At 40.8% G+C, this 18,922-nt stretch overlaps 1 protein-coding gene across 3 annotated transcripts; it reads left to right on the forward strand.

Annotated features, from left to right (window-relative positions):
• Positions 1–230: 230 nt before the first annotated feature.
• Positions 231–17,473, forward strand: Urm1 (Ubiquitin-related modifier 1). Of its 3 annotated transcripts, none has more exons than XM_070524253.1 (7): positions 231–450; positions 538–608; positions 938–1,019; positions 12,392–12,415; positions 14,831–14,879; positions 16,937–17,042; positions 17,370–17,473. In XM_070524253.1, exons 1-6 carry the CDS (start codon positions 254–256, stop codon positions 17,003–17,005), a joined length of 492 nt encoding a protein of 163 aa, XP_070380354.1. In that variant the 5' UTR covers positions 231–253; the 3' UTR covers positions 17,006–17,042; positions 17,370–17,473. The 3 variants fall into 3 exon arrangements, with proteins under 3 accessions (XP_070380354.1, XP_070380350.1, XP_065303005.1); XM_070524249.1 differs by having other exon boundaries at positions 233–450; positions 16,937–17,038; XM_065446933.2 differs by lacking the exons at positions 12,392–12,415; positions 17,370–17,473 and having other exon boundaries at positions 240–450; positions 16,937–17,340.
• The last annotated feature ends 1,449 nt before the right edge of the window (positions 17,474–18,922 follow it).

Raw genomic sequence — 18,922 nt, forward strand, 5'->3', positions numbered from 1 at the left:
TAGACAAAAGAGTGAATCGCTAAATCAAAGCGACAAATAAAAGCGTTGCCGTTTGGGTGACGAAAAGTGGTCTGAAATGACAAGCTTCCGCGACAGCCCAACGTCGGTTACGAGGGGTAATCCAAATTTCGCGCCAGCGGAACCGAAACAGGAAGTGCAGGCCAGTTGCTCTCATCAACCGCCAGGCGCGCTAGGTTCGATTGGGCCGCTGGGGGTGTATGGGAGTGGCCGCTCTTAACTTTTTTCTTTCTCTATGGTTGTGCGGTGTCAGTTGTGTTGTGCTCATGGTCGTGTTTGCTGGTGCGTGTGTGTAAATGACGGCTTGTTGGTGCAGAGACGCCGCGCTTTTGAATTTGCGAGTTTGCAGACATACATATATACTTATATTCTGATGTCGACGCCTTTAACAAGAGCCATGACTGATGAGATTCATTTGCGAGTAGAGTTCGGGTACAGATATATCGTAATGAATACCTGTTGATGTTTGCATTCGTCACTGTTACGTTATCCCGTTCTGACGTCGATTCCTTGTTACAGAGGCGGAGCGGAGCTACTTTTCGGGAATCAAAAAAAGCACGATGTTGCCTTACGCGGTGGACATGAGAAATGTAAGCTTCTAATGTCCGTTCATTGCATGGCATTCTACAAGTAGCTGAGCACCACCAGGAGTGCGCCGTAATGGGTGTTCCTGAATGTTAAATGTGATTTGATAGCTTACGACTAATTACGTGTAGCTGATGGTGAATACTGACAATGGTCATACCAGTCGTGGTAATTGTGGCAAGATTGAATGCACATGTTATAAGGAGCGTGATTTACATTATTGGAAGTAGCCATCAACTAAGCGTTGTCACTTCGTCTGCACTAGTTCATATGTCGCATGTCAAGTAACCATGCAGTTATCACACTGGCACTTCTTTTCTTATTTTTCGCTCAGGCACCTTGTCTGATTTAATCACGTGGTTGAAGGCAAACCTCCTGAAAGGAAAAGAAGAGCTGTTTGTTCAGGGAAACACTGTGTGAGTGCAGCCTTGTTCACCGCATTTGCAAAGTTATCAGCATTTGTTGATATAAAAGGGGGACAGTACACACATCATCATCAGCCTGGCTACGCGCACTGCAGGGCAAAGGCCTCACCCATACTTCTCCAACTACCTCAGGCATGTGCTAATTGTGGCCATGTTGTCCCTGCAAACTTCATAATCTCATCCGTCCGCCTAACTTTCTGCCGCCCCCTGCTATGCTTCCATTCTCTTGGAATCCAGTCCGTAAACCTTAATGACCACCGGTTATCTTCCCTCCTCATTACATGCCCTGCCCATGCCCATTTCTTTTTCTTGATTTCAACTAAGATGTCAATAACTCGCATTTGTTCCCTCACCCAATCTGCTCTCTTCTTATCCCTTAACGTTACACCCATCATTCTTCTTTTCATAGCTCGTTGTGTCGTCCTGAATTTAAGTAGAACCCTTTTTGTAAGCCTCCAGGTTTCTGCCCAGTAGGCGAGTACTGGTAAGACACAGCTGTTACACACACATACACAGGTATAAATGCGCGAATGAATCAAATTGCATAGTACCTACCAAAACAAAATGAAGCAATTGAAATAGTAGTGACTGAACTTGGGACTGTGCATTTGTAACAGTTCTTGTCATTTTCCCACTCTTTTTGCCCTTATTAGCTCGCCCGAAGCCGTGACCCCATTACCGCCGGGATCGGCCATTCGGCGAAACAGACGATAAGAAAATGATATTATTAGAGGAAAATAATCCTTATAGCAGATTCCATAGTTGTGCAAACCTTGTTTCACATGCTGCGATTTATCTTGCGAATTCCCACCTATGTAAATGTGCCATCGGGCTCCTTTGTGCTTGCGATTTTTTTATCTTGGGAGGCGCTGAACTTTTGAGAATTTGCACATCCGACATGAATGGGGACCCAATAATAAATCCCTAAGACATGTCGCTATGGCTTGCCTGCTTATTTTCTGTTTTGATAGAGCAAAAGCCTTTTCATGTGCTATGATATTGCACTGCATTTTCAAGGCTGTTATGTGCACACATATGAGCTTGGCAAATGCTGTTTCACAAGCAACAATTGTAGCCACTGGAATTTTTGTATTTGCAAACACCTAGTAGAAGATTGAACTATTCTAAGCATCGGTCTGCTTTGGTGAAAATAATGTCAAACGGACTAGAATCTGTTTTTGTGAAACATTTTTCGTATTTGAACTTGTTACTCACCAAAACACGAAATAGGCTAGCAAACCGCTGTGATGTGTTTGACAATTCATGCTGTTATTGGTTCGCCGTCTATGCGATGTGTGCAGTTTGCAGAGAACTTCAGTACTCTGAACGCTGTGAAATCACACGCTCAAAGTAGTCAGCGGCTCATTTGCCGCACCTGCAAAATTGCAAGCAAAATCGCACCATGTGAGACAAGCTTAATCTGTTCAAACACAAAAATATTTTTTCACAAAAACAGTTTCTAGTTTGTTTTACTTTGTTTTCCCTGAATGAGCTTACACCAAGAACAATTCAGTCATCCACTGGGTGCTTACAAATGCAAAAATCGCAGCCGCTATGATCGGTGTATGCGAAACAGGCAAGAAGCATACAGTGCATTTCATGCAGTTGTGAGATAAACCTCAAAAGAGTTCTCCATTTAACACTTGGCACGAAGCTAGTTCAGTGTTTAGGTAACGTAACAATTCTATTGCATTTATTTTCCTTTCACGCTTCATTAGTGGTCTGAGCACTCTACAATTGTATGCTTTCCTGGTGTGATAACAAGTAAGCACTAGCCCTGGCTGAGTCTGCACCAGCTCATTTGCCACTTTTCACGAGCGCCCAGGCAAAAGTTGCATTGTTTCTAGATGTAGGGTTGCACAACATTTGGACAGAACACACAGAAGAGAAACACAACGAAGCGCTCCATTGTATGTGTTTCTCTTCTGTGTGTTTCGTCACAATTTTGCACAATCCTGCATCTGGTATGCTATACCAACACGTCCAGTCTTCAACCTTAGCAAGCTTTGTATTGTTTCACTGTATTCAAGGCTGACCTCAAAATGTTTCTCAACCGCAAGATTTGGTGGTACCTCAAAACAAAATTTGCTTCACATACTTTTGCGGAGATAGCCACAAAGGCTTTGAGTTCTACAGGAGATGGGTATTCTTTCAACTCGGGTGTTTATCACATTGAGCAACCAGGGAGGCCAGAGAAGAATAAAAAGAATCTCTGGAACACAGCTGAAGCTAAATCTCATCCAGGGCAATGTAGAAAAGAAAGTCCAGCTGGATGGGGAAGTTCGCAAGCTTTCTGAGGGTACCACCTACATAGTAGAAGAATTTTGAAGTCTTGCATTTCTTCTGGAAAGGCTGGTATGCGTTCTGGCCAAATTTCATGCAAATTGATTGTCTATAATAGTAAATAAGCATGTTTCGAAACTTTTTCATTTTTCTTCTTTTTCAATCTTGCGCTGTTTTTAGTGCTTGTGAAAAAAAAAATTAATGTGACTGAATCTCGACCAAATTGTGCAAGCACAAGGACATGTAAACTGCAATGCTTTATTGTAATTTCCAGCAAACTTGATCATATGCATTTTAGGAAACAAAGTATCGGTGCTCTTGGTAACTGTATGTCAGATTTAAAAAATTGTCTGCGAGAAGAAACTAACTTGTCAGCTTATTTGCAACTATTTATTTATAGGCAGCAATATAGAATATCTTAAAACACTCTTTTAGGCCTCGTATCACCTGGCACAACAGACTCTACTTTTCCCACTTTTAGGAGGCATAGAAGGTTAACCACATAATATATTGGAAGACTAAAATCTTGCTCAAAAATAGAATGAACTCTATGTTGTGCCTAAATTTCAGCTTTGTTATTGACGAAAATGTATCTCTGAGGCAATCTCTCTAGGCGCAGGTAGATTCTGTGTCTGGTTTTCTAAGTTAAGCTGTAAAACTTTTGTGATAAAGCTAGCACCTATGCAAACCATAACAGTTGCCTACACAAATTACTGAGTGAACTCTGGCACTAGTGTCTGGTGTGTTCATGGGCAGCACATGGATTTGCCTAAACTTTGTCTTTATGGCTTCATACAGCTTTGTGAGTTTGCAAATTGATAATATTCAGAAAAATATTGCTTTAAGAACGACACATTTTGCAATGATTATGCAGGTGTGCAGAGGCTAATTGCCTTGCTGTGTTTAGAAGACTGTGATCGCTTAAAAAATTTAGGAAGCAAATGAAGCTTAAGATACAGCACTACAGGAATGTCTTAAGCCACAAGCACGATTAAAATCCATGTGCTAAACATTGTTCCCAGGTTAGCAACGATTGTAGCACTAGGTTTTCCTCTAGTAATTTTTGTAGGGAACGCTACGCTGCAAATTACTCTTGTTTAGCTGTGGTACTTGACCAGGAAGACGAGGTATGACTCACTAAGGCATAGGTCATTGGCTGAAGCGTTTCACCTTTTATTGTGGTCTTTACATATTATGGACATATGTGAAGTTGAAGTTACATAATTGTTATTCTTTGTAGATATTGCTCTTAAAATGTTAACCATTATGTGCTTTGAAATATGTGGCACCTAAATTTGCTGTTGACTCTCTTCATTTTACAAACTCTTGCAACACATGCCTCACTGGAGTCGGGACATCGGCAAGCAGCTAGCAAAGTATGCCGTATCTCAATTCACCAGTGCTAGCAATAGTCTATCCGCCTGCAAGTTCTGTTATAAAGATTCAGCATGCTAGTCTGTTGTGATTCTGGCTGGGCCTTGAATCGAGGTTTGCTATGTTCTGAGTATAAAACCTATTTTCCATGGCCATTAGATATGCCACAGCACTCTCTCAATTCAATATCCCATTCCTTGATGCATTGTGCTTGCTCTCATGTATTTGCAGTGTCATATATGAATGATCAGGAATTCGGCCTCTTCCTACTTAAGTTGCTTTAATACGAGCTTACCATGATACATCATGCAAGCATAATAAATTTTCTAATGCATGACATGTAAGATCAAAAGAAAAAAGGAGACACAACATACAAGCCACATGCCCTGAGCTAATTGTGCTTCATTACAAACTGCTGATGATGCAGCACTTGCATGTGCATCATAGATATTGTGTGTCGCCTTTGATCTCTCTCCTCCCGCTCATTTGTGCTTCCAAATCTTCAGCACTAACCTTAATCAATAGAGTATAAGTATAATGCAGCCCTTCACCTTTCTTTCATGGTACACAAAGGAAAAGGAAATATTTTATTCAGCATGTCGAACCGAAAAAGATACTAGTTTGGGTTCGAGTTTAACGCACTTTGATTTCATTCCAGTTCGCAAGAATTAAGAATTATAACTGTATGCAACACTTAACCACTTCACAAACCAGTTCGATACAGTCCATTTTATCCTTTCCCATGGTGGTATGCTGCATAGTACTATTGACTTGTTCACATGGCGCATGCTCAAGTTTCATCAAGAGGAGGCAGAAATTACCAATGACAGATAGAGACAGATACGGGGGAATTCTCATGTGCATATTAAAGGCAGGGGTAATTAGTGAGAATCCTTGCATCAGCGTAAGGTCTGCATACCTTCCACACTCATTAATTTGACTTTAGCAGATCAGTTTCATTTTATCTTTGTTTTGCTTCAGGTTTTTACTACAACTAATGGTGAGAAAACTGTGGTATGTGATCTATGGTGTTGAAGACGGCACGAATTTGCATTGTATTCCATAAATTACAGTTTCAAACTTCTAATAACTAGGAAAGAAAGAATGCAACATTTAACATTTTGTTCAGTTTGCTGTTTTAGAAGCAGGTGAGGACATAGATGTTTCTGAACTATGAACAAGGACAGTTTGTGCTGAACCATATGCGCATTGTGCCGCAGGAATAATTGCTACAACTCGAAGAGCATTATACTCTGCTTGGCTAGGCACTGCACATGCATTGAACCATGGCACTTAACAAAAGCAGATTCTGCATGCCATTTATAGCCACACTTACCACTCACTGATAAGGTGGCAGCATTCATTAGCAACCACAGTGTTATGGTTACAATAAGTCATGTAGCTTAACTCATTATTATCCCTCCTTGAGGGCATTGTCTTTTCCGCTCTCCGTGCATAGTTAGTTTTAGTAACAAGTTGACCTAACGGCGGAATTGAGAGCTTCACTAGAGATGTTGATTTCGCAGAGCTCCTGAAACAATTTTTCGGTTGCGGAACATAACTGGCATAGCAGACTTCAGAAGTGCAAGCATCTCTGCCGAAGTGGCATTAGTTACCAGCACATGCCCGTCATATGTCCCCATTCTCGCACACAGTGCAACTTGTGAGTTGCACTGTGCGCAATTCACAAGTTCTCACAACTATCTGCTAGTGGGGTGTGCCAATTGAAGTAGTTTTTTTTTAGAGCCGTGCAAACCATTGTTTAGCACCCATTGTCACCTTATTTGCTTGAACTATGTATTTCTTGCCGAACAGGTAACTGTTATCATTTTTTCGGCTCAGGTTCAGTTTGGGTTCAGACTCATTAGAAAATAATTGATTCGGATTTGGGTTCAGTTTCACCCAAAAGTTTTCAGTTCAGATTCGGTTCATCACCCTGATTCTATGATTACAATGTTGCCTGTTTTTGACATGCATTAAAAAAAAGCATAAAGAGAAGTTGCGTCTGGATAAAAGGCTTGTCTCTTGTCGTCTGATACGGACACCTTTTTGTCGACACTATCACTACAAATATTAATACAGTTTCTTTTATAGATATTTAAACATCCTTAAGGAAATCTGCTTTCCAGCAAATTCCAGCATTAAATCAAGCCCAATTCAATCTCAGCGATGATACAGTGTCTGTAGTAGTTATACTGCTTTCCCATGACATAAAGCATCACTGCCCTTTTCCTGACAAGGGTGAGGAAATGGACTTTTTTCACCTTTCATAGCATGAATTTTCATCAGAACATTGATCACCTTTCTTCTACAGCTGTGTTTTTGCCTAACCACCTCATATCCACACATTAGTGTGGTCCAATGCCAACCTCTTTTAGCATGGCCTCATACATCAACCTTCTTTTTAACCCTCTTCTTAAATCTTTATCCCATTGCACCAGCATGTCAGCATGTAGGTTTAGGCTCACCAATTTAGATGATAATTCTACTCCTGTTTCAGGACTGTATGTCCTTAGAACCCTTGCATAAAAGAACTCCCAACTAATGTATGCAAATGTGTCCATTTTGCCTCTTGCAGGACATGTAAACATAGATGCAGAGCTCTTGTAAGTTCATTAATGAAAAAAATTAAATAGTAAGATTACATTCTCAGCTGGTATTGTGAGCCCTCCCCATCTCCCATACCCCACTTTTCAGCTCATAGCTTTGAAAGCAGGGTTATGTGAGGCAAATACAGTAATGGCAAGTACTAAAAATTATTTTTGTGTTCCTTGTAAACATGTTAAAGTTTTTTGAAGCCACTTTTCAATTTATCATTAGTATCTTTTGGCCTTGGGGCAAACCCTTAGTATTGAGAAATTGAGCTCCTGCTTTGATGTGCTTGCCTTTTAGCTCTTGAGTTTGGGGGGTTGTCTTCACTGGGCCACTTCGGTAGTCTCACACTGTGAAGAAAACAGTCTGAATGTAGATGCAAGGTAAAGACAACACAGTGCTTATGTATGTGTTCTTTTTGTCACTGTTTTTGCACTGCTTTTTTCATACAAGACATGGGAGTTAATAGCCTTAGGTAATAGTTTGTTGACATTGTAATTTCTGTCTGGCTAATAACCCAACATGTGCTGCTTTGCCTGGTGCCAGGTTGAAATGTCACACCACACAATAAGAATCCACTTGATCCTGAGGGTAATTTCTGAAACTGGCATGTATTTGCTCTCATCAAAGAGTCTGACAGCTTGATTACACTTTTTCTTAGTACGAGGGTTGATCCAGAAATAAGGTTGCCATCAATTTTAGAAAAGACGTAAAAATTTACATCATTGGAAAGATGAAACTTCGCTCTATTTTTCTACATGATCGCCATATTTTTCTACGCATTTTTTTAGACAGTGCTCCAATTTCTATATTCCAATGACGTAGAACTCCGCCGCCAAACCACTGAGGGAGTGTTTCACCTCTTCTTTTACTTCATCGTCACTACGGAAGCGTTGGCCACTCAAATGTTCCTTTAACTTGGGGAACACGTGATAATCACTAGGCGCAAAGTCTGGACTGTATGGTGGGTGAGACATGGCAGTCCACCCAACGTTTGTCAAAAGTTCTTCGGTTTGACGGGAGACATGAGGTCGGGCGTTGTCGTGAAACAGCGTTACAGCGGCTGCCAGTCGTCCTCGCTGGCAATTCTGGATAGCTCGCCTGAGTTTCTTAGTGTTGCACAATAACTGTCTGAGTTTATTGTTGTCCTACGTTCCATGAAAACGGATCAGCAGTATCCCCTTACGATCTAAAATAACACTGGCCATGACTTTGCAAGCAGAAGGAGTTTGTTTGAACTTCTTTGCGGCTGATGACTCTGGGTGACGACACTGTTTGGATTTTTGTTTTGTTTCGGGAGTGAAATGAAACACCCACGTTTCGTCTCCCATGACAGTGGAGTCCAACAATCCTTCCTTCTTGACACTTTTGAACAAACTGGCAAGCACAGTCAAGGCGTTTCTCCTTGTGGTTGATTTCAATAGCCGCGGTATCCAAAGCACAACACTTGTGACACCCTAATTTTTCAGTTAAAGCTCTTTCCACTGTACCGTAAGAACTCCCAGGGAGGTGAGCAACAAGTTCACGGACAGTGATCCTCCTGTTTTGAAGCACTTCGCGTTGGACCATCTGGATAACCGCCTTCGAAACTGACTGTCATCCACTCCATTCTCCATTGTGGACTTCCTTCTGACCGGCACTAAACCTCCTGCACCACTTTCAGACATGTTGAATGGACATACACTTATCGCCATACACCTCTGTCAATTGATGATGAATATTCACGGGTGGATTCCCTTTGGCATGAAAAAAGCGAATTACGGAACAAATCTCACATTTGGCGGGATCAACAATGGGAACTTCCATATCGGACAGCTGCTGAGCCAAGAATGAGTGGTGCAGTGAAGCGCGGCCGGGGTGAATCGAGAGTTGGGGAACAGCCGTGCGCAGCAGTGTTGCTGGATTTCGCCTTGCACCTTCCCGTGTGGCTGGAGCTCTTTGGGAACCTTATTTCTGGATCAGCCGTCATATATCACAGCAGTGTTGTGCTAATGCACTCACAGTCCAATAAGACAGAAGGTATGGGTGCAGTATTATTGTAGAAGCATGGGGGCATGTGCTAGTTCGAACACATCGCAACCTTGGAAGCACTTTATATTAGCAACTGTTTCCTCATAGCTCAGCTGATTACCACTACAGTTGAGCACCTCTACAACGAAATGACTTGTATAACGAAGGAATAATTCTGTCCCTGTTCTATTGTGAGCTGTGTGGTGTGCGACTTTTACAATGATGTCGCCTGTATAACAAATGATTTTGGAGGCCCCAAGCACCAAGTTATAAAGGCATTCAACTGTATATACAAAAAAAACTGGCAGAAGTACGGAACGAGGGGTAGCGCTCGGCAAGTTACAGACGTAGACAAAAGTTATAGTAGATTCTGCAAAAATTTAAAGTGCAGCAATGTTGCTACAAGGTTGAAGGCTTCGCAAAATAAAAAAAGTCACTGATGCACTTGCTAAAATTCATGAAAATGGCTATGTTCAAAAATCAATTTCTTCTTTCTTCTTAAATTACAGAAAACACAATATGTCTAGACCTATAGCCAGTGGCTAGCTAGGGGTCAAGTACATGAAAGTTGTTTTAGTGCAAGTAAGAAAATATGTTTTACAAGGCAAATCGGCACAATAAAGAAATTCGATTGAATATCATAGATAATATAATAGATATAACAAGTGTCCTAGTAATGTATGAAAGAGAAAAAACAAACACCTGTAAGCAAAACTGACTACACTGAAGATGTATGAGGGTATCTTCACTCGTTGATGTTGCCGATAAGCACTGATACACCTTCTTTGTAACTTTGCGAGTATGCATATTTTATTAGAAAAGTCAATCTGTTGAAATGTTGTTCACAAAATATCTCCTTGTGACAGACGGAAAACGAGAGGCCTCTTTCATATGTTAGTGGTTTAGGAAACAGCGTGCGCCCTGTCTCCTCATCAGTGTAGAAATTTCTGCAGGAACAAGAAGCACTGACAGTGGATACTCCACAAAAGGTAGTTTGATGCTTAAAAAAAATTTTGCATAACGTTCTAAATATACAACAGCCACTTCACATGTCAAATAATATGAAACAAAAAAGGAATAGTTTATTCTCCACCCTTCAGTACGCATGTGCCCAAAATTTGTGCTAATGAAATAGCATAAATCATCATGCAGCAGTTAAATTTACCATGCAGTTGGAGGGAGCTGCAACAACTCAGCAGACCTCTGTGATTCCTACGCCAACATGGGACACAAAAGCAGGGACATGAACATGAAGAAACCAGACTGAACGAGTGATATGAAGAGTGAATGAATGGGTGATCATGTTTGTATCCTTGTCCAAACCGAATTGCACTAACGAGCGCAATTTCGAAGGAAGTGCAGAAATACATAAAGTTCCCGTCCAAGAAATATTTTCAACAGAAGTCCCAGGTCGGCTTATTGTGTCTAATAACAACACACCTACCGAGTCACTATCGAAATTCTTAAATCACCACCTGCCCATCTTTTGTTCAAGACATGCCAGACTTCCTTCTAGTTATTGACAGCATCAACACCAACCAAATCCTTTCTGACCACGCTGTTCTAGTCACTTTGGGTGTTTGTGCCCTTTACACTAACATACCCATGAGTGAAGGAGTTGAAGCAGTTTCGACATCCCTCACAATCAATCCGCAAGTGCACACTCCTGAAGTTTACCTGCTGCTCCTTAGGTTAGTTATCACGCTCAACTATCTCGAATTTGATTCTGTTCACTACCTGCAGACTTTCGGCACTAACATGGGAACAGCATTTGCTCCCACGTATGCGAACATTTTCATGGGACAGCTTGAAGCAGACCTGTTGAAATCCTATCCTTTAAAACGGCCACACCTATCTTCGTTACATTGACGAAATATATATAATATGGGAGGGAACATGGCACAAGCGCGTTAACCGACTTAATTAGTCATTTCAGTCCCTTTCACCCAAGTATTAAATTTACTCCTCACCACACTGCTAGTCAGATCAACTTCCTTGACACGACGGTCTACATAGAAAATGGAAAACTGAGAACGACACTTTACCGGAAGCCTACCAATAGCCAGCAATATTTAGACTACAATAGTCATCACCTGCGACACTACAAGCAAGAAATTTTTGTCGGACAAGCAAAACAAATAAGAAGAATCTGCAGCAAAGACCACAATTATATCCACCACCTAAATGACCTTAAAACAATGCTAGCAGAAAGAAACTATCCACAAGTTGCTCTCTATAGAGCTTACGATGTCACGTCAAGATTGGGGAGACAGTCTGAATTGGCGAAGAAACAGCCTATACCAAAATCTCACAGACTGCCAGCCTTTATAACAAAACATTCTAATGCACTCCCAAACATAAACAACATCCTACGAAAATACCACAGAATATTATCAAGTAACAAGCGTCTGAGAGAAGTGTTCTTGGATGTACCAAAGGTTACCTATCACCACAACAGGAACTTTAAAGACATGTTAGTGCACGCGAAAGTCAGCCAACATCATTCTCCTGTAATAAAAGCATGTTCTCGCCCCAGGTGCAAAACCTGCAGGTACCTTGAAAGTTACATTAAAATTAAAACCGCAAATAGTTATACACACGAAGTCAAAACTAGCTTTACCTGCACAAGTTCGGATGGGATTTATATGCTTCAATGTTCCTTCTGTACAAAACAATATATCGGTGAAACGAGACAATCAATGAATGTCAGATTAAGCGGACATCGTGGGGACACAGCTAAAAAGCTTGACAAAGCCGTCGCCAAGCATTTCATCCAACCAGGTCATAACTTTGATGAACTAAACTCTACATCTTACAGTCAAATTTCTGTTCTGAACGAGAAAGAAAATGCAGAGAATCATACCTTATCCACAAGTTCAGGACATTGCAACCGATAGGCATAAACGTTTCAAAGGGAGCTTTAGAATCTATTCACTATGCTGAATTTCAAGCTGTAGGCAACAACACTTAGTTTGGTTGCTTAGTGTTCTTTTTTTCTTCCTTTCTTTCCTTTTATTTATTTATTTATTCCATATCAGAATTCTTTTTTATTCATTTTTCTCACGAGTGCTGTTTTCTGCCGCTCCTTCTATTATCTCTTTCAGAGATAGCCTACGACCACCAGCGAAGCAAGTAATAGATGGGTGCTGCGCATGCCATTGACACGCCGGCTGACACACGGCCGTGTCACCAGCCTTGTGCACAGCACTCCTTTATTTTCAATTTGACACCCTCACTGTTAACACACCTTCGCTCGTTGCCGCGCCCACCCACCTTACACCCTCTCCCCTTTAGAAGAACGCCGCCTATATATACTGCGCCTAGGAAAGCAAATGTCGCCTTGAAGAAGACAAGTCCCCTTGTCGAAACGTTGGCTCCATCACCACTGGGAAATACCAGCACCTGGTCAATTCATCTGCCACCATCTGGCGGAGTGTTAAGATAAAAGAAATACTCAGCCCCCAGGGTTGCCTGTCTGAACATGCGCATTTGCGAGTCTGCTGCCTGGCACAACCTTGGGCGTTCTACTTCAGGTTTTACCAAATTCAGGTTCTCTAAGCTGCGTCATTTGTTACACCTTGTCTCAACATTAAAGTAACCGGTTACATGTAATTGGTTAATGAAAAAAAGTAATTGAATTACAGTGAACATTACCGAGTAAACAAAGTAATCATTGTGTTATGAAAACACTGTAGTTGACTACAAATAATTAATTACATGTAATTCGTCACATACAAGTCTGACATATACACATGTGCAAGAATAGTCTAAAGTTCACTGCAAGTTAGGTCATCGTTGCCACCAGAGGACGCTCATTGTAATTACGTTTTTTTTTTTTTTTAACCCAGGTAGGACATTAGGCAGTATAATAGCAAGAGCTTGGTGGTGCAACCCACCGCCCCGTTCCAAAGGGGACGCTCATAACATACATCCATCCATCCAGTTACCTCGTCATTGGCAGTTAAGGGGTGCCCCTTATTGAAAATGTTTTATGTAAAGGTTTAAAACTGCGTAATTTTTTTAGACCTGCATGTTTTGCGGCAAATTTGTTTCTAAAGAAAGTTTAGATACTAAGGATGCCTACTGCATTTTTACTGGTCTTGTTGAGAAAAATTAAAATTCATTGTGTATTATTTATTTGTCGAAATTAGAAGAAATTGCACATATACACATGTGCAAAAATAGCAAAAAAGTTAACGATGAGTTAACTCGCCGTTGGCACCAGAGCACAGTCGTTGTGATGATGAGTTACCTCATCGTCGGCAGTTAAGAGGTTAAAGAACCCCACATGGTCAAAATTAATCCAGAGTCCCCCACTCTGAAATGCCTCATAATCAGATTGTGGCTGTGGCACGAAAAATCCCGAACTATAATTTCCATTAACTGAATTCCATAAACCAAGTTTCCATAATTCCATAAGCACCAGAGACAGAACTGTGAACAGAGAGCTGCACTTCCTGCATTATCTAAGAATCGGTGTAAGATACAATCATTCTAGTAGCACAGCGCATCGAAAAGAGAGCACAACACATCTTGTAAATACAGTGGTTTTTCTTTAATGTGCCTTACTGTGAGCACAAATCCCTCTGCTGTCTGAAAATTCAGATGCCTACTTTGGGTGATGGTGCGATTTCAGTGAAAGACATTCACATTATTCAGCATAAGGCTTCAAATGCTACCGCTCTATCACACTGTCATCCGCTCGCTTGAAGTTGAATTTTAGTACACCAAAATAACATCATTCAAGCTTGTTCGAATATATAATGATATACAAAGCAAACACGTCATCTTTCTTATTTTATACCAACCTTGTACTCGTAGCATAAAGTCGTGTTTTTAAACACATACAAGAAGGCAGAAAATTGTGCAGAAACCATTGACTATGATTGTCATTGTAAGCGAATAGCCCGACTGGATGAGCGAATGTTTTCCTTGCTGAACACTCCACTACTGCATCTAAACCTCCAGACAAATCAGAGCTTATACACAGTAGCATGTGCATATCAAAGAGCTATAAAGTTGACTTTTTGTGACTAACGTGCCCTGCAATTCAGTTGCGTGAGAGCACACACCCTTTGTTTGGCACCATACTGCAAGTGTGGCCGCCAACTGCAAAGACAGACGAAATAGGCAAATAAAGCTATTCACTTTACTCCCCCCCCCCTGCCCGCCATGTCTCTTGAAGTATGTCCTTATAGCCTGCTTAGGTTAAGATTAAGACAGCTATTCATTTTTGCCCACATGACTTGAGGCATGGCCTGGTCTATGCTGGCCATTGCAAACTTGGCCTGTGGCTTATATGCATCAGGGGTAAATGGAAGGGGCAGTAAGCAGCACTGGTGGGTCCAGAGAAGGGAAGCTTCATCTCACCCCCCCCCCCCCCCCCCTGGATTGACCAGTTCCCATAACATGAATATGTTATCTAAGAAAAGGATGTAGTGCTAGATACTCACCATGCATCAGCCTTAGTTTTATGTTTGACTTGAAAGTGTCTTTTCAAATAGTTCCTAATCTTGTTGCTATGTTTTTGCAACATTTTGCAGGCGGCCAGGAATTCTCGTCTTGGTGAATGACACAGATTGGGAACTCCTGGCAAGTGATTGTTTCATGCTTTGTCCTTGACTCTAGTGTTTTTACATTACTCTCTCTAGAGGTACTGTAAAAATTGCAGCTGTGATCACTCAGTATGTTAGATATGGGGCACTAAAAGCAGACATTGAATCAGTCTAGACTGTAAGGTCACCCTTTTAGAAACCTCACAATGTTTGTTTTATGCCCATAGATGACTTCTAGTTGCTGGGAAAATCATCGTATAAGGAGCTGCTGAAGTTTTTTGCAATTCGTCTGTGATTATCGGGGCCATTTACGTGAAATCCTGTGCAGTACTCATGCTCTGACACCTATGCTCTGCTGTATGCTATGAACTGCTTTGAATCAAAGGGCCTATGAGGAAAAGGTGCCTTATTCTTTCATACAGTTCCAACAGAGTGCTGTGAAGAAATAGCATCAATTAATTGTTCCGTAGAAAATAATCCAATCATGCATCATCATTAGCCTATTTCAGTCCAATGCAGGATCAAGGACTGTCCAAACGGTATTCAGTTACTCCTGTCCTACACCAGCCAACTTCATCTTACTCCTGCAAATATTCTAATATGATTGTCTACTTTATTATGCCCTCAACTGCATTCCCCTTTCCCTAGCACCCAGTCTGTTTGACTAATGGGCCACTGTTTTGTCTGTTCTGTGCATTACATTAGCTGCCTTACTAGACCTCTTAATCTCTGATAAGACATCAGCTACCCATGTCTACTCTTAAATCCGTACTGCTGTCTTCCTGTCTATTAATGTTACACCTATTATTGTTTATCACTTCATGGACGCTGATTAGATTCAAGTTTCTTTCACGTTGAAATACAACGTAACTAACCTTTCTATTTATGGTTGACTGCTGTTTACTAACTACAAATGAAATGTCACCGCCATTCACATTTCCTGTTTACATCATTTCCTTGCTTATAAAAGCCCTGTTCTTAGTGAAAGTGGTACTTTGAAAATTTTGAATCGCTAATTTATCACTTTAGCTTGACTCAGTGTTTGCCTTTAGTGTTCTTTTAAGGTGAAAACTAAGAGGAATGTCTTTCACATAGATGACCACATAGCATGCAAATATAATGATATGAAGTTTTGTCACAAATTAATGAGAAGTCGCAATTTTAAGCATATCTCCTTCAGACAAAATAATTTAGGCCGATTAAAATTTAATTTTAGAACATTTGAAAAAATTAACACATATTCATCATCTTCAGCATTATTCAAACCAATAAACGAAGGGGTAAAGAATTTTGATTTTGTGTCTGCGCACGTGTGTGTGTGTGTTTCATAGACTCCACAAATGGGAACTCCACACCTGAATGTCAAAGTTATTTACGGTACAGGAACGAAATAAACTTATTTCATGTTCAGTGTGCTTAGCAAGCAACTAGTCACTTCTGAGAGTTGCCTGGCATAAATTGTTGCTTTAAAAGATATAGTGAGAACCCACTACATCACGCCTATGGTGCCACCAGCAACCATGGGGATGTCTCGTTGAAATATTTTTCCTAAGATCTTTTACACATATTGATTTCGCAGCTAGTCCAGAGTGCCTTAAAACAATGGAACCCTTTTTACATATTATGTTGTTGGTGCAGTTGTAGGCATATCAGCCAAAAGGGATATGATAACGTTTATGAACTCAAACATTGTAGAGTTAACATTAATAAAATGGTTGTAAATGTGATTACAAGTGCATCGGGTATAGCTACATGATTCACTTCTTTTGTTCATCCTTTGTTCCTCTCTTTTTATGAGATGACTGTACTGGGATGAGTATGGCTAAATTCAGAGCGCAAGCTACTGGAACACAAGCTGAGTAGCTGAGCACTGAAATTAATAACATAGTAAAGGAACTGCCAGTGTCCTATATATATATATATATATATAATATTCTTTAATGATACACATGTTGCAGAATTGTGTGTTTCTGTACAATGGGTATGTGTTTTCTTTTACTGATGTCATAGAGTGTCTGATTTATTTTCCTCCTTTGTTAGCCCTTATTTGCCGCATTGTTAACTTATTCATTTATTGCTTCTTTTCACTTACAGGGTGGACTTGACTATGAAGTCAAACCAAATGACACTGTGCTTTTTATATCAACACTCCATGGTGGATAAACGTATATGCAGGCCAGCAATACAACAGTATATGTAGGTGACTACATTCCCTTGCAAAAATGAATAATAATAAAATAAATACCAATAATAATGCACAAAAAGCTGAAGCACTTGCTCATAACCATGTCTAGTAAGAACTGTCATGAATTCGAGTTAAATGGGCCGTTCTAAGTATGGAATTATTACAGATTAAGTTATACATATTTTAGCCAAGAACTTACAGTCTTGCATTTCTTGCTGAATCTTGCCATTCTAGCACATTCTTTCTATAAACTGACTGTCACCAGCCAGCTCAATAAAGCAAAGCAAACAAACTTCACAACTCAGTCAAGCTTGTAATCTTGCCCTGGACTTTTCATTCCAGGCACAGCACTGCACCAGCTAAACCACAAGTCCTCTGGCATCAGCTGTAGGCTTTGAAAATGTGCAGCATCTTGAAAATTGTGCAATGAAAGTTGGAAGATGAAACACCTGATCACAAAAAGGGTGTGTGGTGATGCTTGCTTATGGCCAAATGCAGCAGTAGCGAAAAAGGGCAGATGCTGGTGACGATCAAAGAAGGAACAGATTTAATGCATATAGAATAAGTTTTATTTCTATGGGCAGATGACAGTGAAGATCAAATAAACAACAGGATTGAACGCATATAAAAGAAATTTCATTTCTGTTGGGTACCCCAACATTTTGAAACTTATTGCAGCAAAGCTGCTGACTTGTTGGCAGGTTGAACGTCTGACTCTTTTCATTCTCAAGCTAGCTGTACTGCTGGCAGTGGCCCCAGTTTCAGCGGCATTGGTAGCTTCAAAGCCATAAGCCTCTCCTTGCTGCAACACATTACCAGAACCTGGCTTACCCATGAAACGTTAAGCTACATTGCTCATTTCAGTGTAAACATGCTTTTAATACTTTTGCAATGCATGTCACATAACTTTTTTTTTTGCTTACACAGATGTGCATTCACATTGAGCCTTCATAATTCAATATCCTTTTTTTTTTCCAACTGAGCTTACAGCTGAGAGAAGGATTTATTTTTTTAAATGTGTCCTCACTCAACTGTGGATCACTCCGCATCCCTTCATTTGATGTCAACATCTTGGACTCGTTTTACTTTTTCTTTTTTTATTTATTGTAGACTCATAGAGCTACAGTTAGTATCTTTGAACCAAATGCTCACATTTCCTCTTTGTCGATATGTGGTATGTGCCATTAGCACTTCACAAATGAAAACAATTGAAAGCTTCTTGGCTTCTCCTCGGCTGATAAAACACGATGATGCCTCACACCAGGTCAAGAGTTTGTTTTTGCAGGTTCAGGCAGCCGCATCCTGACAGAGGCAAAACACACCAAGGTGCGTACACATCAGTTTTGGAGACCTGTGATAAATCAAGTTGCTAATAGTAAGGTCTGGAGCCCCTGACTACGCTGTCTGTCTTAGCCCGAGTGGCACCTCATAGAAGTCGAGGCTAATCAGATTAGTCAACAACACCACGATTCTCAGTGCCAACGTTGCCATAAACTTATGAGCCTCATAAGACCACATGCTCTAGTGCACGTCAGAGTACTGTACAGCATTGTACCTGAAGCACATAGCAACATTCTAGCAGGTTTCGGATCAAATCCATTCAAGTTAATCTTGCGACACTGACGCACTTTGTTCAGAGCAGTCATTGCAGATATAGTACAATGCCAAGGTGGTAGTAGTGGTATCCAAGCGGCGCCTGACGCCGTTCTGTAAACATGTGAGTGCGGCCTCGCAGTACGAGGCAAACTGCGTCTCAAGAGCAACAGTCCATTAAAATTCCGCACGAATTTCGGATGTAAAATGTCGTCAGTGTACTTTTATGTTCACTGCAGGACGACGGCCTCTCCCCAGCAATCTCTAATTACCCCTGACCTGCGCTAGCTGACTCCAAGTTA

Source organism: Dermacentor albipictus, chromosome 1 (genome assembly GCF_038994185.2).
Source record: "Dermacentor albipictus isolate Rhodes 1998 colony chromosome 1, USDA_Dalb.pri_finalv2, whole genome shotgun sequence".
In the NCBI taxonomy this organism is placed as follows: Eukaryota; Metazoa; Arthropoda; class Arachnida; order Ixodida; family Ixodidae; genus Dermacentor; species Dermacentor albipictus.